Consider the following 27,348-nt stretch of genomic DNA (forward strand, 5'->3'; position numbering starts at 1 on the left):
ATCTAAGGGAACCTGTCATGAATGGAACCAAAATCCTAGATTCCAATGTGGGTCCATATTTGTTTGTGCTTCCATACCTGTTAAAGGAGGTACAATGTGAATACTACAATATATTTTTGGGTTATTACCAGTGTGGACAAAATCCTCAGAGCTGACAGGGAAGAAATGAAGAAAACCCTCTGACATCAGGACATGCTTTTGCTGCCTCTCAGTTGCAGGCTTCTGAAGAGCCTGAAGTGACACCTCAGTTGCAGACCATCCGATTCTGGATTGGATTTCGCCGTCGTCTGGATTTTGGTGCTTGACAAAAGCCCTATGATTAATAAAAAGGCAGCTGTGCTCGCTTCAACGTTGTAGTTTTACAGTCGCTGTCGCACACGCCTTGTCACCGAAAAAAAGTGCTTTATTAACGTTTCCCCCCGTCCCCGCGCCATCGTCCTCTTCCAGGTGCCCCTCCGGGCTCCCCAGGGGAGCGCAGGCCCGCCCCGCTGGCGAGGATGCTGTCTAGAAAATTAAAAGAGCACCAGCTTGGCTGAGATGCCCTCGCTCCGGGGGTTCCAGCCTGGAGAACGGCGGGGACCCGGCGGTTAGGCAGTTCCCCGCGGGCTGCGCCGGCACCAGTGCTCGGCGAAGAGCCACTACCGGGACCGGGCTGCCCTCGCCCCTCTGGGAGCGCTCGGCCGAGGGGCTGCGGGGAGCGGGAGCGGCCCCGCCGGGGGAGGGGCCAGGCCGCCGAGGGGGCAGGGCCGCCCCTCGCAGTCACCTCGCACATACCGCGCCGGGGAGGAGGGAAAAGGGCCCCGCTCCGGCGGAGGGATACAGCCCCACGTATATAGCGGGCGGCGCAGGCTCACAGCCCGAGCACTCTGTGAGCCGCGCCGGGAGGAGGCAGCAGCCGCCGCCGCCGCTCGTGGTCGCGCAGTTCGTGCAGCCGCCGCCGGGCCCGCCGCCGCCGCGCCATGGTAGGGGGCTCGCTCGCTCGACCGGCCGGGTGCGGCACGGGGTGCCTGGGCTGGCGCGGGGGCTGGTGCGCAGGGCGCTCGCTGCGGAGCTGGGGACGGTCGGGTTGGTGGAGCCGGGCTGTCTCCGGGGAGGAGCAGGGGTGGAGGGGGAATCGCGCTGGGGCCCTTCCCGCCCGGGTCCCCGCGGGGTGAGCGGGTTGGTGGCTGCGGACTCTCCCTCTCCCCACCCCCCGCCGCCTTGCGCGGGATCGCCGCGGTGCTGCGGCCCTTCCTCTTCCGCCGCTTCCTTCCCCTTTCCCTGGGCCTGCCGTGTGGGCGCCCCGGCCCCGCGCCCTCCCACCCCGCCTCGCCTTCCCTCCCCTGCGGAAAGGGCCGGGCGTGTCTCCCCGGGGCCATGGCCCCAGCGCCGGGCAGGGCGCGCTGCGGGGCGGGGCGCGGGGTTGCGGGCGAGGATCCCGCTCGGCTCCGGCACCAGCTGCACTGCGCAGGGAGCGGGGGGGCGGCCGGGGGAGGGCACCGCGCTGCAGCTACTGCGCCCCCCCCGGTCCCCCCCAACCCCCCCCCCCCCAAAAAAAAAACGCAGCCGCGGCGGCGAAGCCCATCGCTGTCTGCATTACATCATGTCTCCTCCTCTTCCTCCCGGCCCCCGCGCACCCCCCGGCCGCGGGGACCGGGGTGCAGTGCGTGTTGCTCGGTTGGAAGCGGCCCAGCTCCTGCATGGGGGACTCGGGGCGGGAGCGGCGCAGCCTTCCCTCTCCCCGCGGGCTGTGGGGGAAAAGCTCCTGCCCCAGCCGCCCGCTGGAGGAAAGGCGATGGGGAGGAAAGGCTGGCCGCGGAGCCCGGGCGCCCTCGCTGTTGAATGATGAGGACGTGGTGTGGCCGCCGGCTGGAGAGGGAGGGAGGGGAAACGGGGACGCACTGCAGCAGTGGGTGGCTGCTGGCCGGGAAGGGCGCCTGTTGCGCCGGCGGGCTGCGAGCCTCCCGCCCCGCCGGCCGGGCGATGCCCGCCGTAACGCATCGCATCATCTGCCGGCTGCTGTGGAGCCAGCCAGCGCTGCTCACAAAAGAGAGCAAGAGGAAGGGCTGGGATTTTCCCGGCCATTTTTCGCTTCCTACGAGAGCAGTGAAACAGTTGCAGACTGACGTCTAATCGCTTTTTGGCAATCTGGGTGTTCCTCGACTCTGTCTCTCCATCTCCCCTTCCCGTAGGAGAAGGCTGACATCACCAGGACAGGATTTGATGACTTGGCTGGGTGGGGTGATGGCTCCTGGCTGGGTACCTTTGTCCTGTAGCTGTGGTAAGGGGTAGTGGCTGTGCCTGTTGCTCGGGAAGGTGAACCCCTCGGCAGTGTAGGGTCGGGTTGTGTCCTCGGGCATCGCCGGGTATGCAAAGGTTTTGGGGTTTTCTTGTGTGGGTTTTTTGTGGGTTTTTTTGTTGGTTTTTTTTTTTTTCATTTGAAATACGATTTTTATAAACATTCAATAAGCCCCGATTAATGGGGCAATGAACTAGTGCTGTGGGCTGGAGGTTTTTTGCCAAGGTGTGGCTCCGTTTCCTGTTCTGCAGGGCAGTGAGTCTGTTATGTAAATTCCTTAGAGAATCTTTAGGTGAAACCTCGCATTTTCTGGAAAGTCACAAAGAGTAGAGGAAGTCGAGCTGGACACAAGCTTTTTGCTGTTATTAAAGAAGACTGTCTTTAGCTGTTAGCATTTCTACCCTTTTCTCCCTCCTCCAACACACTGCACGGTGTTCTACCCTTTTCTCCCTCCTCCAACACACAATGGGGAATTGTTTAATCATTACATACAGACATTAAAACAAACCCCCTGCCTAATTACAGATGATATCTGTGTATTCCCCTTAAAATATAAAGCAGATTTTCAACCCTACCCTATTCCCATATGCAAGAGCTTAACATTGTATAGCTGATTAATTCTCCATTGTATTTGTTGTTCTTTGCTGCAATTAGATGGTTTTTATACTAAAATAATAATATTTTAGAGCAAAGTGTTTGCCTGCCTTCTCTGACCTACAAAATTCTCTGTTCTATTTGTAAAAACTGTCCAGTAAAATGTGTTTAAAGCGAGTTAGTACCTTGTATTCTTCAGTATCTGTGATTTGGCGTGCAAAATCCTCTTTTTTTTTTTTTCCTTACTAGGAAAAGACATATTTTTCCATGAAGAATTAGTTAGCTCCTTTGAGTCCAAACAGTGGAGCTTTTTGTGATGCTCTATCCATGCATAGGAAGAGGCTTCTGGAAGGATGTGGCTATCACATTTAAGTTCTAGAAAGGCCGTTTGATTGCCTGCTGAGCTGTATACCTTTGTATGCAGCAGTAGCTTCTTGATGTACAGAAGGTCATAAGCAGGCATTTTAAATCTTGCCAGTTAAAATTATATATGAAACAACCTGCATGTCAGATGAGGCACCTTAAACTGCTTGGTTGAATGGAAAAATATGATGCGTAAAAACTGTAATTTTCTTTGTCAGAGGTGGCAAAAATCTCTTTAATACCGAGATGTAATTTGTAATATTGCAGCAGAGCCCCTTCTGTGGGGCTCGCAGAGGGCTGGAAGCTGCTGCTGTGAGGTGGGGAGGGCAGGCAGGGCTGGAGCCGTGGGCGGCATGGCAGCCCACGCATATACGCCCATGCTGTGCTGGGGCACTGCACCGCTGGGAATGGCATGTGCTGTGAAACCCCAACACGTGGCATTGGGGATTTCATGCCTCTCTGACCAATTACAAGGAGCCTGCCCTCTGTCCTTCACTGGACCAAATTGGATTCACCAAGTTGCAGGATGGTGTTTGCTTCTTCATGTGCATTTTCAAACCAAGTTAGCCTATATGCTTTTGGAAACAGCTGCATGGTGTAGGTGAGTGGAGTCTCCTTGTAGAGACAGAATTCCTGGTTTTGAAAGTGACTTTGTGAAAGTAACGGTAAATCACTTCTGAAATTTAAAGGAAGTGTCTCATGGATTGACATAGCTAGAGGTAAACAGTATTCTAAAATGTTCTATTCTTCATGTAGGCTGATCAGCTGACTGAAGAACAGATTGCTGGTAAGTGTTTTGATGATAATTTTTTTTTTTTGCTAACTCTTGTGACTAAAAGAAAATATATTATCTCAAGCATAGTGGAAAAAACAGTCTTTGACAATTTTAAATCTGTACTACCACTTTTGAAAAGCACTCACTTAAAAAAGCCCAGACAAAAATATTCTGGAAGATTACTGGTTCATTGCCTCTTAATTTAGACTGCTTATTCCTTGGACTACAGATAATGATTTATTTTTTAGATATTCAGACTTGAGCCAAGTTCTGCTAGATTTCTTGCAAACAAATAATTGCTAGACTCAAGTGAACTACTTTGAGTCAAAGCAGGCCTAGGTACTCTATTAAAGAGAGAAGATAAACTACAAGTGAAGTAGCAACAAATAAACCTCACATGGGTTTATTGAGCATTGTTACAAGCCAGTGTCTTTTAAATAAAACTTTTAGTGGACTGGCTGTACTTCAGCCTAGTTAGGAGAAGGAGCATTACTTGACCTTCTGGAGACCAGTCCCCCACTTGTGGCTGACGCTAATTCTTATTGTCTGCTGACTTAAAAATAAGTCACAACACTTTTGTTCCTGTAAGTCTTAATTGTAAAGGGAACCCAGTGGCTCCTTTCACTTACTTCAAACAGCTGCTGTTTGTGGAACAACTGTGCCTCAGGCAAGATGCAGATGCATGGAAATGAATTACAGAGTTGCAATGCAGATAATACCCACATGAAATAAATTTGAATTTACTGTGGAAATTGTGCTGGTACTGTAAATAATTTTTTATTTGTGCTTGAGAGTGTTGATTTTCTCAATACAGGGACAGTTAGATAAAAAGAGAAAATGTTTCTTAGACTTGTACCAGGCTTTGTCAATGGAGTGCATTTTTAGTCTGCAGTTTTCTCATGCTGGTAATGTCTCTAAACACTGGGACTGTTTCTGCCTCTAGAATTCAAGGAAGCCTTTTCCCTATTTGACAAAGATGGTGATGGTACTATCACAACAAAAGAACTGGGAACTGTCATGAGGTCACTGGGTCAAAATCCAACAGAAGCAGAATTGCAGGATATGATCAACGAGGTAGATGCTGATGGTAAGTGTTGGGAAGGTGCTGTGATCATCTTTAATATGTATGACCTCCACACCTAGGCTTAAACTGCATAGGGAAGACTGTGACATAGATCTCTTAAAGCAGTTTCAAAATGCTGGATAGAATCTAAACTCAGAAGGATGTCAAAGATGCTAGCAGTATTCATGAGAGTAAAAACAGGCAATGGGCAGAGACAAAGTTATGCTATTTGTCTTTAATATTTTATGGGTCACAGGCTTCCTATTGCTATCTGACTTTCCCTGACCTGCCATTAACCTGTCTTTCCATCCAGCTTTTCTGTATATGTTTTGTCAGCCCATGTTGGTTTTGATAGCTTTACCAATGTCTGTGGTTTTGGCTAAGGCAAAAAATGTGTTAGGAGTGGAATAGTGTTTTCAATTCTTGGAATGTTTAGCACAACAGGAAGACACTCTATAGTCTATCTAATGCATTAAATCCCTAATAGATGGAGAGGGACTATTGGAGGCAAAGGCAGAAAACCCTTCCCATATCAAGGCTAACAGAATTATTTTAAATGAACACCAGAAAGGGTAGCTACATACTGTGTTTCTGAACTCCACATAGGCTAACAGTTTTGAAAAGGAATAATACTTCACCTGCTCAGTGATGTCAAGCCTTTGGTCTTGTATGTTGGTTGTGATAGTGATTTTTCTTTTAACCTTTTTGTGAAAGAAAAGTGGAAGTGTATTGACAAGAGTATAAATTATTGGATTATCAGGCCATATCAATTAAACTACTTTGTTAGAAGTGTAAGTTGACCTTAATTGCTAAGTCTTTGCAGAAACTGAAAAGCTTCAGAGTCTGCAGTGGTATGTAGAGTTTGTGTATAGTGGCTTTAGGCTGCAGACAGAATATTGCTCTGGTGGATTTAAAACAGGAGACTGAGGATTTCAGATAAGTATGCCTGCCCAACTGTTTAAATTTGGGTTACACAGAATGCTTTGCTACTCTTCTACATGTTCAATGAGGATTTTTTCAAAACTCAGTGTGAGACCTGTGTTCATATTTAACTGGTACAGAAAGCTGGCCAGGATGATAAATAGCTTTGTATGTCTCAGGCTGGCATTCCTAGGATGCAAGGATTTTCTTAAACTGTATTTGTTTAGCTTCTTAGCTGTACTTGCACAATGAATTTGTATGCTTCTTTAAATCAATGGGTAGATCTTAGTTGCACAGTGAACTGTTTAATGTGGTTTTTGTGAACTACTTAATGTGCCTTTTGGCATATAGAGCTGAATCCTGACTAAAAATCTAGTTTCTTCACCATACCACTTTTTCCTAGCTTTGAGCAGCCTGAAATTTAAATCTGTGATTTGAATTAAAGCTTAATCTTAGAGGTGAGGCCTGGATGTCAGCAGGGACTTCCAGTTTTGCAGTAAAATACCCATAAGAACACCTACAGCTAAGCTTATCAGTAATAACAAATAATGGCAGCTTTTCTTACTCACTGGAATTTGCAGATCCTTGTTGCCCCTTAAAATGGTATGTTGCTTTTGTGGTGTGCAACTTTGGTTGATAAGGTAGTTGATTTTTAGAAAGAAAAAAGTATTTATGAACAGTTTAGTGAAGTGTGATTTTTTCCCAAATACTAGGTAACCTGGGTTTGTAATGCCATTTTAATATATTTTCTTCCTGGAGTATCCCACAACAATTGGGAGATTATAAAGACATTAAAAGGTTAATTTTGTGGGAGCAATTTGAGGTAAAGATAAGTCTCATTATTGGTTAATCTTGAAGCATCAGTGTGACATTTTACTTGCAGCTTCAGTGGCAAATGGTGTGGCTTGACCTGGAGAGAAGGCAGTGGCTGATTCTGTGCTGAAACAAGTGGCTGCTGTGGCTACTGCATGTTGTAATAACAAAAAAGGCAGTGGTAGCAATTTAGAGAGAAGAACCAGTTAGTCTATAAGAACACTTAACAGGATCTGTTAGTCTTGTCCCTGGCTAAGTTAAATGCCAGATTTTTTTTTCTTTTTTTTTTTTGTTAATGAAGAAAAGCGTGGAAGTTTAATTTTTGAAAGTTTCTTTTTATTAAGGCAATGGCACTATCGACTTCCCTGAATTTTTAACCATGATGGCCAGAAAAATGAAGGACACAGACAGCGAGGAAGAAATCCGTGAGGCATTCCGAGTCTTTGACAAGGTATTAATAAAAGGACAGCTAGTCTTCAAAAGCAATAATGATATCTATATTTTCCTCAGTGTTTTCTCCCTTCTTCTCTAGGAGGAGTTCTCTAGGAGAGGCAGAGGAATTGGAAACAGAGCAGAGATGGTTCTGAATGTAGAACCAGAACTGTTGCAGCCTGCTTCTACTTGCTTTATACAGCAAGGTCTAAGCTTTAGGCTCATCCTAAAAAAAACATTTCTGGCCTTTCCTTAGAAACAGATTAGCAGAACTTAATGCTTGGGGGAGCGTGGGGTTTTTTTGAGATGTGTGGGTAGAGGAGGGGAATTTTTCTGTATCTTTTGACTTTGGGGGTAATGGGAAAACATTTGTGTGGATGCATGAGGTTTTATACTACCTTATGGAAGCTTTTGAAGTCAAGATGATGTCATCAGTATTTAGAGGGACACAAAGTTCTGTTTTCAACATATAAACCTTGAGATTGCTTTTGTAAAAACTCAAGAGCTTGGCTCCCTTGACCTTGCTTAAGAATACCTGGGTGGGCATGTGTCAGTTTTCTAGAACAGGGGTTCCCCTGTTTGGGTTGTTTGGATATGACAGATGTTATACAAGAATTGTGTTGAGTAATGTCTGGTGCAGCTGTAAAACCGATGCACACACATGTATGGAAGAAGACCTTACTACTACTTTTTATAGAAAAAAGTGTCAGTCTGCAGCACTTTGCTGAAAATTTGGGGATATTTTTGCAGACTAGATTAGTATTTAAAGCCACTGAGGTAGGTTATCTACTGGTGATAGCTATATCCTGCTCTAAGACAGTGCACTTGTTCAGTGTATGGAATTACTGAAGTGGCTCAGGGTGAGCTTTAGGTTTGGATATTATAAATGGGGACACTGGCTTAGAAGCATCAATTTCTCTTCTCAGTTTTGCCATAAAACTTCTCAAAACTCCTTTTGAGTAAAATTTAAATACTTTCTTTGATTTGTTCTATATCATCTTATCCAAGAAGCCTAACATAGCCAGCTGCAGTCTGGTTATATAGGTAGTGTTAACACAGAAGAGAAAGTTGACTTCATTCTTGCTGGTGGGAAATGGGTCTCTTTTTTGCCTTGCTTAGGCAGCAAAGACTAAACAAAAACTTCTTTGGTTTTGTTTCTGTGTTTATTTTTGAAAGCTCTTTAAAAACATTAAAAATACCTTATCACAAGTACAAGTCAAGCATGCAGTTGTTATTACAGCACAATAATTGTGTAGAAGGATATGGTGTCATGCATGTCTCAGAAGGCAGTGGAACTAATATATATTGCAGTATGTACAGTGTGCCAGGTCTGTACATCTGTCCCAAGGCTACTTCATAAGCATAAGCCATAAGGCTACTTCAGAAGCAGTGACGACTGGAAACCTAGGTGTAGGTTCCAAGTTAGTCCATGTCAGGATTGTTGTTCATGGTCTTGTGTAACACTTTTCTCGTAGGATGGCAATGGCTATATCAGTGCAGCAGAACTACGCCATGTTATGACAAACTTAGGAGAAAAGCTAACAGATGAAGAAGTAGATGAAATGATCAGAGAAGCAGACATTGATGGGGATGGGCAAGTCAACTATGAAGGTAAAAAGATGATTATCTTTACTTAACACCATTATTCAGACTGAGAAAAGCCTGTTGCATAGGGCATTAATTTTTAATACTTGAGACACTAGTTTATTTGTTTGTCTGCTTCTGTGGACAAAACCTTAGATGCTGTGAAAGGTGCCTTTTTTTATGCCAACTGTGTTTAAGACATTTTTGACTTGAAGTACTCTGGAGACAGTAAATCACAGTGACTTTTTATCTTTTCAGAATTCGTACAGATGATGACTGCAAAGTGAAGAGACCTCCTTTACACCTTTTTTCCTCTAGAAGAATCAAATTGAATCTTTTACTTACCTCTTGCAAAAAAATGTTCATTTATTCATTCTGTTTCTGTATAGCAAAACTGAATGTCAAATTACCTTCTGTCCACAAACTGCATGTAATGGTTGGTGGTCCTGTCCCCAAAAGATAAAGTTAAACATCAGTTTTACAATATAAATAATTGTACTACCTTGAAAATAAAAAAAAAAGGAAGCACTTAGTGAACTCGAAAGTTCCATTTGCTAATGACTATTACACTGTTTGGGCTGGCCAGTTTTTCATGCATGCAGCTTGACAATTGAGCACAGTCAGACATGTGTATTAAAAGGAAAAAAAAAAAAACTAAAGGATCCACTCTTTTGTTCAACAGTGGATTCTAGTTCAATTTGTAGTATAAATTGTCATAGCTGGTTTACTTTAAAATTGGTTTATACCTCAGGATGGTATGCAGCAAAATGGTTGAAGGATGTAAAACTTAAAGAAAATGCCCTAAAGGTTGAGTGGTTCTCCTGTACGTAGCAGTGTGCTCCAAAAATAGGATGATCTTAACTATGGATGGCATGTCTGTTTTAAAATACTGGTTGGTTTAACATTGTCTGCATTGCACTATAGTGAAACGGGTGTCAGGCTGTTACCGTTCACAAAATTTTTAAAAGAAACCTTCACCAAGGGAGCATCTTTGGACTCTCATATTTTTAAAACCTTCTGTACCATGACTTGGAGCTGGCGGAGTAGCCTGTGGACTTCAGCACAACTATCAACATTGCTGTTCAAGATATTACAATTTATGTCCATTCCAAGTTGTAAATGCTAGTCTTTTTTTTCCAATAAAAGACCATTAACTTAAAGGTGGTGTTAAATGCTTTGTAAAGTTAAAATATATATATATAATTGAGATAATAAACCAAAAACAGTAGGAGGGAAGTGTTTCTATGAATGACTTGCTGCTAAATTATAATGCACATGTATGCAATAAGTTATCCCCTATCTTTTCAAGATGGCAAGAACTGACCTCCTGTAACCCAAGACCTTTGCTATAAATAAATGAACTTGTGCTTGCCTTTCATATTACGACAATGTTAATTTAGTTGGTCTCAAAGTCGTGTAATGCTGACTCGTCAACTATCAGCACAGAAGTAACACCTCATTTCACTACAGTGGAGAGCTCTGAGCATGCATGTCAATACTGGGGAAACATGTATAGGTTGCTTATGTTTTTTTGACAGGATATAAAAACTAGTTGGAGAATTTAAACAGCATGGACTTCATAGATATCTGTGATTCTCAAACATGCCAAAAATGCATTTATCTACCCGCAGAAAGAAAACAAAAGGACATTTTACAATATGTATTAAAAAAACCAAACTAAGCCTTTTTGGAAACTGGGGCTATTATGTCTTGACTTATCTTCTCAAACACTTGCATGAATTTTGTGGGGTGGAGAAGAGGACTAGGGTTAATTTAAAAATGATCTTGTTACTTCTGCTTTGCATGCACTAGCAGTGCTTAGTCATTCCAGTTCTCTGAATAAGTGTTCTCTGATCCTTCAGCTTTCCCATGAATGAGTGGCAAAGCATCCGTGTGCACTCTTCTTTGTCTGAAAGAAGAATGCTTATCTTTCTTTTTTCTTATTTTTTTTAAGCAGAGCCTCCATGTGGAAGGCTTTTATGCTTGGGAGGGAGGGACTGCAGCATAATTACCGACTAAGTTTTTGTTTCCAAATGTAATGGGTTGCAAACCATAATTGCTTGATTGCATTTGGTTTTGGAGAGTATTGATATTATCTCTAGGAAGAGATGCAAGTCTCCATTCATCCTGTCTAACTGAGGTGCGTGTGTTAAGAACTTGGTTTGCTCAGTGGGGGTCAAGAGACACCTCCAGAAGGCAATTGAGACTACCTGCCTTCAGTGATTTTTTGTTTTTTTTTTTTTTTTTTTTTTTTTCTCCCCTCTGGGGGGGTGGGGGGAGTTCGGGGTGACAAGGGACCCAGACACCTTAACCAAGTGCCTAAAAGTTAGATGGGCTGAATGTAGGCAATTGCTTAGATACCTATTTGTTGCAAAGGCTTATTGCTGTGGCTGTGAATGCTGTCCTGGCAAACTGGCCTCAATGATAGGAATGTCTGACTAACATTTGAAAGTAGAGTCTTGCATAGCAGCTGCAAACTGCTACTTTAGTAGTGCTTGAGAATGGCTGCACTGATTCTGTAGACCAGCTTTTAAAGAGAATGTACTCAAGAGACAGGCAAGGTAGGAACAATGGTTGCGGCTCTGAACTAATTACTTCTGCCTGAGTGTGCAGAGATCTTGTCTAGTAGGTAAATGCTTCTTACCATCTGTCATTCACTCATGGTTGGTAGGGTAGTTCACCTAAGAAAGCTGCTTTTAGCTTACTCAGTGTGCTCTGTGCTTGCTAGCAGAGACCTCATCCTGCAAGAGGTTCTTGGCTTGATTAGAAATTGTCTGGCAGTGTGCAGTGTTGGTATGCCCTGTAACTGAATCTGCCTGGAGGTATCTAATTATTAACTGACTTCAGTACCACATCAACCTCGAGTAAATGTATCCTCTGTACAGGACTTAAGCTCTGTTCCCTTCTGCATAGTGAATAGAAAAATGAAATGGTGTCATCAAGGTCTTCTTCTTTTTTTTTTTTTTTTTTTTTTTTTTTTTTTTTTTTTAATTTTTTTTTCCTGTGAGTGTGTGTGTGTGGCTTTGGCTTTTTCCAAATGTGAAAGTGTGGGCTGGATACACTTGGTGCATGGCTTAGAAACATGGGACTGGAAAGAACTTCCTGGGTCATCAGATCCAGTCCCCTGCTATTGCAGGCAACCGTGTCATATAATCCTTTTAATAAACTGATCAAGCTTGAACACCTGCTTGTAAGTGGCTTGTTTTCATGGAAGTTCTGTAACTCATGTTGCTCTCAACTGATGCAAATAATATATGAAATATGAAGTTAATCAAAAGGTCCTCCAGCTTAGCTTTAGATTTATCATTACATTTATTTAACTGACTTTCTTGAACCTGTTATTATTTGCACAACACTCAGGAAAGTGTTGAGTCTTTACCCTCCTTGCTATGAATAAGAGTTGGTGTGCTTGCTTATTTTTTTTAATGAAAAAGATGGATGTCTGGCTTGTTGAAACCTGTTAGATATGTTAATTGTCAAGGCAAGAAACAATTGAGTTACTTGTATTTGATACATAAATTTAAGGCTAGAGTATACGTAACCATTTTTAAAACACATCAACTTGCAGTGTAGTTTTATATTTAATACTGAACTTGTACTGCTAAAGTTTAAACTGCTGTTAATCATATTCCTCTTCTGATCATAATGAAAAAATAAAGGGTAAGAAAATGCTTAACATAGATTATTCATTATCATGCTTATTTTATTAATAATTCAGGCATCAAAATGTCTCCAGGTATGGGGCATTTGTTCTGTTTGCTGGGGTGGGCTGGAGCAAGGGGTGGGGAGGGCTACTGATGTAGAAAGTTCCCCCAACCATTTGTCACACTTGCACAGCTTCAGAAGCACAGACATCATAAAAAGCTGTTCAAGAAAGGACCCTATAACTTATTGATGCCTTAGATGCACATGTGGGTGTGGGGCTGATCTGTGGGCCATGGACAGTGCTGCCAGTCCCTGCACCCTGCCCAGGGCAGTGTGGAGTAGGGTGAAGTTGTGTCCTGGTCCCTGATTGCAGCATGTGTGTGATGTGAATGCAGATTCTTGTTCCCAGATGACAACATCCTAAACTAAAATCACAGTCTTGGGGTTTAGAAATACCGGAGTTAATAGAGCTCGGTTTTCCCCTGCCATGAAACTAACTGGAACATTTGTTTTGCTGCAATCTAATTAGGGTTTGAGTTCTTTTTGTTTCATGGTTTTGTTTTGGAGTTTTTTTGGTTTGTGTGTTTGTTCATGGGGGGGTTTTGTTGGTTTAAGTTATGGTGTTTTATTGTTAGGGGCTTTTTTTCAATTTACCAAGTGAAATCTGACATAGGCCTGGTAGAACCACAGCATGTTCTTCTGATACACAAGACATACAACTGTCAAGTGAACATGGGCAGTGAAGACTGATGCCCTGGTTCTCTTGACTGACATTTAGGAAACCAAATGGTACACTTTCAAGTAGGGTGGGTGGATCTTTAAAATCAGCAAGACAAACGTATCAAGTTGTGTGGGGATTTTTTTGCTAACAGCATTGCAATTCCAAAATATTAATGGTATTGGGATTTTTTGAAATCACAAAAGATTGTGAACTAATGAATTACATGATGAATTGTGTAAAGAACTGGGGTTCCAAAGATTCTTGATGTTGTTTGCTATAGAAACTTTGCATGAAGGCTCAAGTACTTAGCAGATTTTATATTTTCTAAGAACCCCTATCAGTGAGTATCCTAGGGAAGCAGTCAGAGGATATTTGAAAGAGTTGGTAATTTCTTTTGTAGTAATAAATTGGGTTATGCACTGAAATGAACAAGTATCCCAGTAAATGGCAGAGCTGCTGATTAGGTAGACACCAAGAGAACCTCTTGCAGTCTCATAGATGATTAAGCACAGTTGTTACCTAGCAGTAAATGAGTGTGTCACGCTCTATCCAACTGCTGACTGTAACTGGGAGCAGAGCACACTTCAGAGTACAGCACAGCCCTTTTGGCCCTCAAACTATTAAACTCCAGGAGAAAAAACCACAAACATTTAATACAAAAAATAGTGTATTGCAGCAGGGGGTTAAATTTCTCCCACATCCAAAATTTCCCATAGCTGAGAAGCAGGTGTGCCAGCATTGCCACCAGTGACCCTCAAAAAGAGGTTGCAAGTTGTCCTTTCCAGCATCCCTCTGGGTGATGGACAAAGCTAGATCTGCCTGGCCGTGGGTACCACTGCCTCATTTGTGGTGTCTTCTTGTTTTGATCTTTCATGGAAGTTTCATTGACTGGGAAATACTGCACAGATCTCCTCTGAAGAGCTGCTTTCATTTCAGTTGCCTTAGAAGTTGGCATCCACAGAAATACTGAAAGAATTATTCATAGTGCAGGCTTTTCCTGACAAAAAAACCCCTCCTAAAATAGTGGTTGAAGTACAATATGAAAACTGTTCTAATCATCTAAAAATTAATTAAAATTATTTCTGAATATTTTTTATTTCTAGATCTCTAAATATGATGCATTTGAAAAACAGATTCCTGAACAGAAGTCATGCTTGCCCTAAAATTTGCAGCATTTAAAATGAACACAGTGTTTGAATAGGAATCAACTGAATCCATAAAAAGGCATTAAAAAGCATTCCCCAGTTTACTAGTTTGCAGTGGGATTGGCAATAATAATGCTGCCAGTGTAATAAGTGTTCTGAAAAAAGGTAAGGTGAAAGAAATGGATAGAGGGAGAGCAAAAAGAATACCTGTGCATGATATTGCTTTGTGGTCTTGTCTTGCAGAGTATTTGTTGTCCATAAGGCTATAAATATTTAACTGTGGGCTCCCTGGGCATTAAGTTTTTTTAGCAGTGGTGCTGTTACTCTGTTTGTCTGGTTTTTCTGGTCCCCCATAACTCCCCCTGCTCCATGCTAAATTCACATTTACCTGAAAATATGCAACCTGGAAAAGTTGTAAGGCTGCTCTGTTCAGAACTTGCCAAATGTGCTCTGCTTATTCTCAGCTTTCTTAAAAAATATATTAAAAAGAATAATTTCCTCCAGACACTCTGTTAGGAGACAAAATACAACCACGATTTCAGAAGGATTTTACTGACTATCTTGTGAAGTGAAATTTTAGCCCAGATTATTTAGCCCTCTAGGAATCTCTGTGCAATATCAATTAAAATTAGTCTCTCAGGGGTTTTGACAAGAAATTTGATGGATATTTCCTAATAACTCATTTGTTTATTTAGATATTAATAAATAAAAATTCCTACACAAATATACCAGATGCCCTGACAATCAGTGTGCGTGATGCTGTCCACCTTACACAGATGAATTAAAGACAAGTAGATTCAATGAGTAAAGTCAGTAAAACATATTTTTAGTACCAAAAAAGATATCTTTCTCTATGGTACAGTTACAAAAGCGTAGCTAAAGTGCGAAAATTTATTTTGATTTATTTTCCATCAAATTAATTTATAGAGGAAGGCAATTTCTTAAATAGCTCAGGTTATTATTTTCTATATTAAACACTTGCACACTTGGAAAATACTATTGCACAAAAATGGTCTTAGGGTTACAAAACTAAGTACTCAAAATTTAAAAAAAACAGACAATGAAGGTTGTCCATGAAACTCCAGACTGGCCTATTGCAAATGTGTTTGCAAAACATTGTGACACTGTCTTGTCTCATTCTATACTGCCCTCAGCATCTTTCTATCAGTGTATTGAATATTTCACTGCAACTTTCCTTTTGAATGCAACATTCCATCCATACCCTAGTCACTACCCACTACCCAGGTCTTGTTCCAAAGTCAGAATTACTATTTTCCTATGACACTTAGGTATCTGAGTGCTTCACAAATGCTGGTTTCTTTTAAGGACACGCAGTGAATTGAGGACATGCTTTATCCTCACCAAACAAAGGAGCTGAGGTGCACTGAAGTCCAAAGCAGTATTTCTGAGAGATCAGTCTGAGACATTTTCATTTGTCAGAATCATAATCGTGCCTTATGTGTGGTACAAAGACACCTTGTCAGTATGAGCATCTTTCAAGTCGGAAAACCAGTCTAAACTTCTGGGTCAGACCATTGTTGTCCAACGTGCCTGGAGGAAGCAACAGCCTATAGACAGCTGAGTCTGAGCGGTCCATCCCACCCCACACCGGGCTCCACGCAGAGACCACGAGCACTTGTTTTCCAGGGCAGCAGTGGCCTGCATTGCCCAGCAGGTCAGCTTGCTTCTTTCAGCCCCTATATCACTCACTATGCATTGCATTGTTCATGCAAAAGAAGAAAAGACATCAACTATGCAACATTTCTTTCATTGCACCACACTGATTCACATCCTGAGCAGCAGGGAAGAGAACAAACTGAAAAAAACAGGGTGATTTCATGCTAGGACCACAAAATAGGGTGGTGGTGATGGCTTGTGAAAGGAAAGTAGGGGAATAAAAGTGGCAAAACCCCTCAATTCCAGCACTTTGTGCTTTCCAGCGTAACTTTGTACTTTCATTGCTGTTTCAATCCTGTAATTTACTACGACAAAAGGGAAAGCAGAACTACACCCCCAGCACAGGAAACTTGGTTGTGTGGCATCATGGTGACACCCCAGTGAGTCATTATCTGAGCTGCTGCCATTGGGTTTGGCACAGATCTCTGTGACCTCTTGAGGTAGGAGAGGGACAGCAACCAAAGCTCTTCAGCTTCCTCAGCCAACCAAACATGGGGAGGGAGCACTTTGCCCACGGGTTTGCAGAGGGAAGGTGGATTCAGGACCATGGGAGCAGCTCAGGGCTCTGCAGGAGGCTGTGCTTTAATGGTCCTAAGCTTTTCCACTCATCCCCTGTAACTATGATCCCATACCTCCTGCCCTCTTCCTGTCCTGCCTGCCCCCTTCCTCTCCATTTTATTCCCTACCCATGTCAGGCCCAGCTTGTGCCTCTCAGACTTTACCAGGTTTCCTTGTCCCACAGTCCTTGCTCCTTTTTCATCTCTGCTCTCAGTTTTCATCTCTGGCTAACCCTAATTGGGAACTCAGCCCCACTCAGCTCCCCTCCCCAGTGGGATGGGGGAGAGAATCAGAAGAATAGAAGTGAGAAAATTCGTGGGTTGAGATATAGAGAATTTGATCAGGAAAGTAAAAGACACATGCACAAATAAAGCAAAACAAGGAATTAATTCATTACTCCCCATGGGCAGGGAGGTGTTCAGCCATCCATAGGAAAGAAGGGCTCTATCCCACATAACGATTATTTGAGAAAGCAAACACAGTAACTCCAACAACATCCCCTCTTCCTTCTTCCCCCAGATATTGTTGCTGAGCATGATGCCATATGGTATGGGATATCATAGAATGGTTTGAGTTGGAAGAAATCTAAAAGATCATCTAGTTCCAACCCGTCTTCCACTAGACCAGGTTGCTCAATGCCCCATCCAGCCTGGCCTTGAACACTGCCAGGGATGGGGCATCCATGATTTCTCTGGGCAGTGCCCTTTGGACAGTTGAAGTCGGCTCTCCTGGCTGCGTTCCCCCCCCAGTCTCTGTGCACCCCCAGCCTGCTCGCTGGTGGGGTAGGGTGAGAGGCTAAAAAAGTCTTGATGATGTGCAAGCACTGCTCAGTGATAGCTAAAGCATCCCTTTGTTATCAACATTTTTTGTGTCTCACAAGTCCAAAACTGAGCACCATATGAGCAACTATGAAGAAAACGAACTCTACCTCAGCCCAAACCAGTACATCAGCCCATCTGTTTCTCTCACTAGTGAGGGCTGCCGATGATACATCTTCTTTCAGATCTCACAAGCACCAACTTTCTGTCCTAACTAGTTGATTTCTCACCAAGCAACTTTATCCTCTGTGTTGCCTAAAACAGGGCGATCACTCAGGTCAGGGCATAGAAGATAGTATTCCTGCGCTCTGCTCAGGCCCCAGGTTGCAGGTGTGGATCTGAGCCTTCCCGACTTGTCTGACTCACAGCAGCAGAGAGCTGTGGTTGCAAAAGAAGAAGATACAGAGGAGGTTGCCCCGAGCTTCAAGCTGGGGATACTTAGTCCAGGGTTAGGCAGCTTTTGGGAGTCTACCTTGGTTATGAGTGCTGGCTGCGAGGCTCCACTGCTCTGCCTCACCACTTTCCTGAAATGCTGCTTTTGTCTTAGAAGAGTTACTGCTTTTGTAAACGTGGAGTGCCCCACTCTCATATCTTCTGCACCACTCTCATGTCTTCCTGCAATCAAGAAGAGCCTCACTGTCCACTTCTGAGCAGCATCATACTAGAGGTAAGCTTAAGCACTCACTTCATCCGCCACTGATAACCAGCCATCTTGAGCCTAAAATGTGGCAGATTTATAAGAGAGTCTTTGCACATGGGTTGTTGCCAGCAGAGGTTTGGACACTAAGTTTTGGACTTAGGGCTTTAATGTGGTGCAGAATAAGTGTGAGACAGGGAGGAAAGTGATACCAGGGACTGACACAGAGATCCCTCCCAACCCTCTTCTCCTACCAACTCTCCTCTCCCTTTGTCTTCCCTTCTTACCTAATCTCCATCTCTTCTTATATGTCATGGCACAATTTACCTATTCTACAAAGACCACCTCATTGAACCTAATTCTGTTAATAGGCAGCTTTAGATTAGGACATCAGTTACTATTTGCTAAACTACTGCAGGAGTACCCACACAGAAGAAGTACAAGAAGCTCTCAATTGCAGAAGTATGCCTGCACAAAAAGTCACATAAAGGTTTATTGCACTGATATTAAATTATTGTGGTAGTTTGAAGTTTCATGAAGCAACATTCACAATAATGTCATTTTAGTACTCTGTACTTAAACACATTAGACCTGATTCCATACTGTAGGCAGTTGCTATTTGGGGGAAAATAACCTTCCTTCTCTGATGTGGCAAAAAGCTTCTTCATAGCAAAGCTGTTGCCACTAGTGAGTATGTATAAATGAAAAAGTAATATTTAATAAAATGTATCTAGCTAGGTACCTTTTTTAGACTTTTTCAGTACATTGCTTACTATGAAATAATGGAATGTAATTCAATGTTTCTCTCTTTAATAGAATAGGGAAGAGTTCAGGTTCTTATTCACAATTAATGTCCATCACATGCAAGCTACTTCACACTGCCAGTCAAATTATGTTATTAGTTCAAGGATGAAGTATGAAGCGAATCTGTTTGCAGATTGTTAATTACTAGAACAATACTGAATCTCACATGCAGCTTTAGTTCCTAAGATATTACCCAGAGGTCATATAATCTACTTGTATGGCAGTGTAGGTATTTTTAGTGATTTGCAACATGCCAGGTATTGTCTTGACCAAATTCTAGATTAAATTAATATGAACAGTTAATACAATAGCAATTGGAAGCAGCATTAGGTCACACAGCTGAATTGGTGAGAAAATGGAACCATTATTTAAGATCTATTGCTGGCTGCACACTGTTGACTGCTAGTTTGGGAATTTATTTAATGTCTTCAGTTTTACTCTATTAGATTGGCACAGTCCTCTTATGTGCAGATTTTCTAATGAATTGGGTATACACCCTGCTGAGTGAATAGGTTGCTGTTAAATATTTCAGTCTGGGATTTGACCCATTTTGCAAATTTATCACCTTCCAGCAAATTTTATCTCAATTTTATGTTTCCAAATAAGAAAACTTCATCACTCTTTTCAGCACAAACCAGTGAAAGCACCAATCTGTGATCATTTTGTTCTGTTCCTACACTGACAACTCAGTGCCCGTGAACTCTGGCAATTAGGCATGATTAGCTGAACAAGGCAGATTCACCATTAGCTCAGAATTTCTTGGATTCTGGCGATCTAGGTCAGACAAGGTTTTACAAAATGAGGTTTTGTAGTTTAACGTATTTTTTTATTATACCCTCTATAAAAGGAGAAGAAAGGTTTAAAAGGGAAAAGGTGTTACTGATATAAACAAAGGTAGAAAAGCCTGACTGATGGACTTAGGGAGGAATAAAAGACGAGTGTGTTTGGCAAAGCACTCACACAGAAGAGCTCTGCTAAGGATGATGAGAGATTTCTGTGGAGCCAGCTCTGGGAGAATCCCTGCAGAGAATAGAGGCAAGCGGGGGCAGAAGTGTGTGAGGGAAGATCTAAAATAGATTAAAAAAACGTGAAACATGCAAATGGCCTTGGGAATGCAACCTACAACAAATGATAGCAGCCCTGCTGCAGAGGCAAAGCTGCCACAGCCTGCATTAAGCTGAGCAAGGGTTTAGGGAACAGTGACTTGGGAGGAGTGGGATGCAATCCTTTGTGCTTCCAGTTCCAGCCATGACTAGGGATGGCTTGGCTTTCTGCCTAGTCTTCAAAGCTGACTCTGTGTCCTGTGCTGCAATCCATGTTTCCAAGCTGGGTACTATTTCTTAGGGTGTTTTCTCTATATCCAGTTATTGCCCACAAGTGGTTCTCCTCAATTTTTAAAATATTAGCAGACCACAGCTTAGGACTGAAACCTTACAAGTGACTAAGCTTGAATATGAGCTGGTTGACTGAAAACTGTCAGATGAGAGCTTAAAACATAACAGAACAGTTATGAGTGGTTTAAAAGACAGAACTATATTTTCCAGTTCCTTTTTTAACCTCTAGGCCTATTTTTCTATTTCATCCCACCAGTTTTAAAACAGAGTGAAACAGAGACTACAAAGAAGGTATAGCAGGTCCCAAATTAACACTTAGTGGCAAAATCAAATGCAAGCACTTTCCTCATTTTGAATATTTTAGGAAATGGCCTAGAGAAAGGAATATGGTGCTGAAGCATCCAGCTCAAGTTCATCAGCTCAGATGCGACTTGCAAGTTGAGTTACTGCCAGCAAATGTCTGCTCTCAGTCTGCAGAGGAGACCTCCCTGAAATGTTGCCTCACCTATGGTTGCCTATTTCCCTTTCGTGGGTGTTGCTATGGCAGGGGACCTACTGTCTCCCAGTCTGGTGATACTCCAGCTGCTAAAGAGATGTCCTCGTTTTCAGCAGGCTGAGGACACACAGCTGTGAAGTTTAAGGACATGGCTCTACAGGCCACCCTGCAAACGGAGTCCGAGCCTCCATATGTTGCAGTGGTGACCAGGACCTGCTCAACCAGCAAGGTTTCGCCAAGTGTCCTCATTGTCACCCTTTGTGGAGGGGCAGGGACTCACTGCTGTCGTGGCACACATGCTGGCCTGCTGGAGACTTGGGCTCAGGTACCTGATGGGCACCAGTACCTTTCTGGGCAGGTTTTGCAGCCTGTGCCAAGCACTCTGCAGCTCACATCAGCACTGGCAGCTGATGAGTCCAGCCTAAACCAACCGTGGGAGCCCCACACAATGCTCCGGCTGCTGGGAATTACATCCTTAAAGTCCATTCTGGCTGCTCCACAGAAGTGGGCTGGAAAAGGGGAGTTATTGTTATTGTTGATATCATTATTCAAGCAAACAGGCTGGTGTGAGCTCCCTCACTGCTTTTATTGTCCTTCACAAGGAAGTCAGCCATGGAGCTGGTTCCTTCCTGCCCAGCCAAAACTTCCCTGTGCCCACAGGAGCACAGCAGCCACCGGGCCAGATCCTGTGGCCAGCTGATTGGTTCCCCAAACCTGGCACCTGCAGCTCACTGGCCCACGGCACCCAACTGCCCAGGGAAATGTGGCAGGACATTTGCACGCTGGCAGGTGGGAAGGACTGGAGGAAACTGGTCTCTGCTTGGCAGCTCCCAGTGCTGCCGCCTGGGTATATAAATGCAGGGAAGGAAACATCTTACGACTGGATGCTGGCTGTATGCAGCTTTGTGAATGAAACACTGGCAGCTGAACCATCAAAAACAATTGGCAAATTCAGATTTAAACTTAATTACTGGCCTCTCTCTTGTTAATCAAGTGAAACACAGTATGTTTGATATTCATGCGCAAAGAGAAATTTTACGCCTTTAAACCTCCCCATCCCCCAGCTGTTTATATTGTGTCAGTCAGGTGGTTCCTGGATTTTTCCTTTCTGGATCAATATGAACATCTTTAATACTTTTATGATTGGTCTCTATAAAAATTACCAGGAAAGCAAATGCCAGAAAATAAAAGTCATTTAAATCAAGGGATAATTCTAGAAGGACAAATGGGTAGGAGGGTCCCCACATAAACCCACCTTGGAAATGAAAGCTTTCCTGGCATCAGAAGAGCACAGCTCTGGAGCCACCACTCTGTGAGTAGCCATGGGAGAAAAAAAATGGCTAATTTTTGCTCAAGCCTTACCAAATGGAGTAGACTATGTGGTGACCTGAATCTCCAAACACCAAAACCAAGCCTATCTCTCACCTCCCTTACGGCACTTGAAGAGAAGTTAAGCAGCCAGGACTGTCCATTATAGTGTATTTCAAGAAGAGTTTTATGGCAAAATCATTGTTTTTCCTTTGTCCAACCAGCCTTCCTTACCTAACTGAAAAATTTTCTTGTTTTTTGGCTTTAATTTGGCCTTTGTTTTTAAATATTGTGTAGCAATTACAGATCATGCTCATTATGCCCACTGCAAACTAAGCAGAAGAGCTTTCAATCAAGTCCATCAAATTCTGGCTATCTCATGGATATCTCCCTTCTTTTGTTTTGGGGTTTTTTCCCAGTTTAAAAACCCTGAGTGTTTTGCAGTGATGCTATTGGGGAACTGCCTGCCTGCATATAAACAGCATTGTCACATTATTTCCATATGTCCAAGTGATTAACTCAGCTTCTGCCTGTCTTAATTTTATCTTTTTTTAGATAACTAACAGAGTTTCTTAAGTGTGTACTCAGGTCAATGAGCTCAAGAGCTAATGCTCAAAGAGGAGGACTTACTGGGAAATAAAATGAAGAGCTCAATAAGGATTTATGACCCTCTCTCTGGTGAGGTTGAAGGCTGATCTGAGGCAATAGTGACAGGTATGTTATTATCATATGCCAAATATTTAATTTTTTGCTGGAACAAGTTTGATAGTGACAGTTGACTTCCCCTAGGGCAAGTGGCCTCTTATGAATGTTATCTTCACTGTCAGCCTTGTTGGATGTCTTGAAGGACAAGCTGAGAACTAATTGGGAGCTGGATAGCAAAGGGCTCATGCATAGGGATGAGCCCTGGGCTGTGGGTAGGTGGGATAAGGAAACCTGGTGTTACGACTTCCAAGCTGTATCTGTTATGGGGTAATTAGAAGATTTCAATCTTCAGGGGTGCACAAACTCTGTTATCCAAACAGTCATTTCCTGAATTATTCACAGCTCATTTAAAAAGATAAGGAAATTAAATACCAGATATATGCACATAAATCATAGTGAGATCTTCCCAGTGCCTGCTGTGGTCAAGAATGAAACCGAGCTTCCATTACAATCTCCTTTTCTCACACCTTCCTAACTTAGAAAATAAAATGAAAAGAGAAACATCAATTTTGAAGAAAATACATTTCGGTTAGTCACCCTCCAACATTAATATTATGGGGGAGTTTGACTATCATCTTTATGCCTTCACCCATAAGTGTTTTTTTTTTTTTTCCTTTAAAAAGAAAATTAACAAAGAAATTAAATGCAAAGTGTTCAAGTGGACAAGTTCCAGGATATGTGAATATATGTGAGGTGTCCTAATCACCTCATTGTACAACACTAGGGTTAATATAAAGTTATATAAAATATTTTCTCTAGTTTAACTCATACCTTGCAGACTATCCAGGGGCCAGGTTTTCAAAGTCAGTAATATCTCAGTTGAAAAGAGAACAGAAACTGCAGAATGGCAATTATTTTGGAAAAAAATCCAGCCTCTTTCTTAGGTATTCAAGACTTCCCTTGATGAATAGAGAAGTAATCAGTCTCCCCCCAGTTCCCTCTGAATAAGGTTGCTGAGATGGCATTGGGTTTGCAGTCAGTTTTAAAAACTTTGTACAGTGCATAATTTTGAAATTCTGTATGTTTTCTTGATGTGTTTAGGCAATGTAGTGTGCTATGATGAAAAAAGGGAATTTTGCACTCACAAAGAATAAAATTATTAGAACAACAGATGTATCAATACAGAATTTCAATCAGTATTTAAAGAATGTCACTTCGAGTTATAGTTGACTTATACATACAATCCCATTGACTTTAATTGAGGAAAAAATTGTCTATGTCTCTTCTCTTTAACAAATTGTTCATTAAAATGGTGTGAGTTCTCTACTGAACCATGTGGCACTTGAAAAGACCAGTATCTTCATTGCTCATTTATGATTCCTACTGAAAGTCTCCATTAGAGTTGTAATTTTGCCTTACATTAACAAATGTACTACTGGAATTGCCCTTTTTGGGCCACTTTTTACTTTGCAACAACAGTTTCCATGTTTTGTTTTTATTTTATTTCCACTCTATCAGGCCAGTTTTTAATGAGTGTCTCTGTGTGAAGTGCAAGGGCTTAGGTGTCTGGATGCTGCAGGCAATGCAGTGCTATTCTGTAAATCCAGTGCCTACTTGGATGATGTTAGAGGATGCAAGGTCACAGACCAAATGAATTTTCAAAATTTATTGTGCCATTATCTCCTCACAGTGAAATGCATGCGTGTCTAACAAGTATCTTGTTGCTATTAAGAAATTGGTTAATTAAAATAAGAAAAACAGCTGTAATTGGGTGCTATAAAAGTGGTCCTAGCATCAAAGAAGGCTCAGGACCTGGGGTTTGGTCAGGTCCTAAAGACAGTTCAAAAAGCTCTGTGGATGGCTTAGTGGTGGATTCAAGGTATGTACATATTTTATGATATGGAAATATTGCAAAATCATTTTACATGGCTTCATCCACATGGCTATGATATGATACCTTCACGGGTGGCTGAGTGGGTGCACCCTTTTTGACCCAGTGAAGGTGTTCACCAGTGTTTGAATTAGCTCTTACCAAGTACTGCATCCCCTCAACTACAATTTATGTTAACAGCTGATGTGAACACTGAGTACTTGGAACTGCACTGATGAGGTTGATATTACCAGGTGCTCTGCAATCCTATGAGATGCTGAGACATTTCTAGTGAAGTCAGCGAGAGGGAGAGTGTCAGCCTCTGGCTGGCTTGAGGCTCTGCAGAACACAAATTATGTCCTATATGCTTCTCTGCACTTTTGCTGGAAATGCTCATTCTTTTGTGCTGGCTAGTTATTGCTCTGCTTTATTACAGCTTATGACAAACTAACAGAGTAGTAAGAGTCAGGGGTTTTTATAATCATATTGGAGTAGTGATTTAACAGGACATCATGTTTTTCTGGGGAGGTTTTACAAAGCTTGTTTTAGTCATTTGGAATGAAAAGACACAAAGCAGTGCAGTCCCATTACCCAGTAAAGATCATTGGAACAAATACACAATGTCACAAATAATAGAGTTGGACAGCTTATTTATTTGGAATAAAATACTGAAGAGTTGCTCCAATTAGACTGATGTTTGTCCAGACCATCTTTGTTGGATTTGAAAAGCAATTACTGTACTCTTCTTGCTGTTCTTTTCTGGATTTTTCTTGCTCTCCTCACACTTGCTTAATCTCCTGGTTTGCTTGGTTCATGGCTACTGCAAGCCATGCAACTTAAGAAAAGACCTACAAATTGGGCTGTTGTGTTTTTTACTATGCATATGTATTCAAACAAAAAAGAAAAAAAAAGTAGTATTTCAAGATAGACAGCCTGCTGCTATGACCATAGAGGTCTTTCTGAGGACCTGGACACCTGTCTAATGAGGCATGGGAAACAGGAGGACACACACTTTTTCCTCCACTCTTTATTCACACAGAAAACATCAGGGATTGAGCTCTGTCTGTGTCTGGCAACCTCCTTCTGGAAATGAACATTGTGTGCAAGACCACACAGGAAAAGATGGCATGCACTTGAATCTTAAGAAAGTAACAGTCCACGGAGATGCTGTCCTGCTGGGAGCCAGCCTAGTCCTTCATGTGCAGACCTGGTTCTTGGTACCTCTCCCACATTCCTCCTGTCTGCAGCACTTGCTTCTGCTGCTGGTTTCCTGGCATGCAGTTGTACTGCAGCTGCAGTGGAGGTCTTTGCTCTGTTTCCCAGAGTGGATTTCAGATTTCAGTCCTGCAGCAAAAGCCATCCCAGGAGTTTTCTGGAAGTTGCACAAACTCAGGGACTGGTAGCATTTGGCAGGAGAGGATGTGAGTCTGGGAGGTGTCCCCCAGGTGTTTCAACCCTCAGGATCTGCCCATTCCCATGTAAATCATACCAGGCTTTAGGTTTAATTTTGCTTTCTTCACATAAATTTTACTTAAGTTTAAGGCTTACAGCTAAATGCTTATTTCTGCTTTGCAGCATACGGGATGAACATAACACGTTCTCTAAAACATTGGATGATATTTAGGAGGCCTGCATAGACTCATGACCTGTTCAAATAATAACTGTAAATCTCCTGAGAGTTCTGGTAATATTTTAACCAGTCATCCTTCTTCAGCTAGTAAAAAAGCCCTGTATCACCCTATGTCTGCACACGTAGCACTATGATGATTCATCACGCTTCCCTTCTTTCTCAGCAGCTTCCTGCACAGCCGTGTGGTCCTCATATGTCCTTCTGCAGAACTGAACTGGGCATCTTTTCAGAATTAAAGAGAAAAATGTTCACACCATAATCACAAGATGGAAGAAGCTTTGGGGTTTTTTGCATGCATTTGGACATAGGCATTTGTTTGCTACAAGATATTTCCAGCTTCAGTGGTAGATATAGTAGTCACAAAAGGCTTAATAACTTCTCTGCAGTTGCTAGGTAATGCTGTCTTATCATTGGGACCACTTACTAGTTAGTGACAGCCTTTCTGATGATGTAATGCTTAAATAGTCATTGTGGAGTGCATTAAAATGCATTTTTATTTTTCCTGTTTCCTTTACGAAGCTAGGAAAGGAAACATAAAATGATATTATGGCTGCATGGATAAATCAACCAAAAGCCAAAAAATACAGGAGCTGAACCTTAGTCCAAGGAGACATCTTCAGCCCTGAGAAAGTAAACACTTTTGTTAATGTATTGTAGTATAGCTTCTGTTAAAAAGTATTGTTGCTTCATAGTTCTTGGACCAAAGTGGAATGAAATGATGAGTCCAAATGATGGGTCACTTCAATACTAAGCATGGAAATATCAAACAGGCCTTATTACAGTCAAAAAATATTTGAATGCTTTATTTTTTTTTTCTTATTTCTGTTTAATTCAGCAATTAGAGTCACTCTTATAAAACAACAAGCACTGTTGGGATTCAGATTACTTTTGGACACAGACCAAACTTTTCAAACCCACATGCAGATCAAGGCGTAGCCAGAACTCCTGCAGTCAGGTCAGTTCCAGAGGTGCATTCTTTGGGTATCAGATCTGAAGTAATTGCTAATTTGTTTCTAGGTAACAGGAAAACACATTAAAGTGAATACAACTATTCAAGAAACATTTCATTCTCATTTCTATTCATTTCACTCAGCTAAGTGGTCCAACTCCATGTCCCTCCTTTCCTAGTCTGGGAAATACTGGAAGAAGGAGCTGAGTCTCAGTGGGGTTTTACACCCTTAAAATCCTCAGAGCTTGTGAGAGCCCTTGACCCTGGCTGTGGCAGACCCCACCTGTG

The 27,348-nt window shown here is 42.4% G+C and overlaps 1 protein-coding gene across 1 annotated transcript; it reads left to right on the top strand.

Moving 5' to 3' along the window:
• The first annotated feature begins 750 nt into the window (after nucleotides 1-750).
• On the top strand, nucleotides 751-12,505 carry LOC121673256 (calmodulin-1). Its single transcript, XM_042046418.1, has 6 exons — nucleotides 751-962; nucleotides 3,992-4,022; nucleotides 4,954-5,097; nucleotides 7,152-7,258; nucleotides 8,715-8,850; nucleotides 9,082-12,505. The coding sequence occupies exons 1-6, from the start codon at nucleotides 960-962 to the stop codon at nucleotides 9,108-9,110; spliced, it is 450 nt and encodes a 149-aa protein (XP_041902352.1). The 5' UTR covers nucleotides 751-959; the 3' UTR covers nucleotides 9,111-12,505.
• Nucleotides 12,506-27,348: the final 14,843 nt, after the last annotated feature.

Source organism: Corvus kubaryi, unplaced genomic scaffold (genome assembly GCF_017639235.1).
Source record: "Corvus kubaryi isolate FWS band 111438036 unplaced genomic scaffold, C.kubaryi_AGA036_p1.0 65297, whole genome shotgun sequence".
In the NCBI taxonomy this organism is placed as follows: Eukaryota; Metazoa; Chordata; class Aves; order Passeriformes; family Corvidae; genus Corvus; species Corvus kubaryi.

Bases quoted from the DNA above. Each gene is read 5' to 3' on its own strand.
- LOC121673256 (XM_042046418.1), top strand. The intron at 5,098-7,151 runs GTAAGTGTTGGG...CTTTTTATTAAG, and splicing joins CAACGAGGTAGATGCTGATG to GCAATGGCACTATCGACTTC. The intron at 7,259-8,714 runs GTATTAATAAAA...CTTTTCTCGTAG, and splicing joins CATTCCGAGTCTTTGACAAG to GATGGCAATGGCTATATCAG.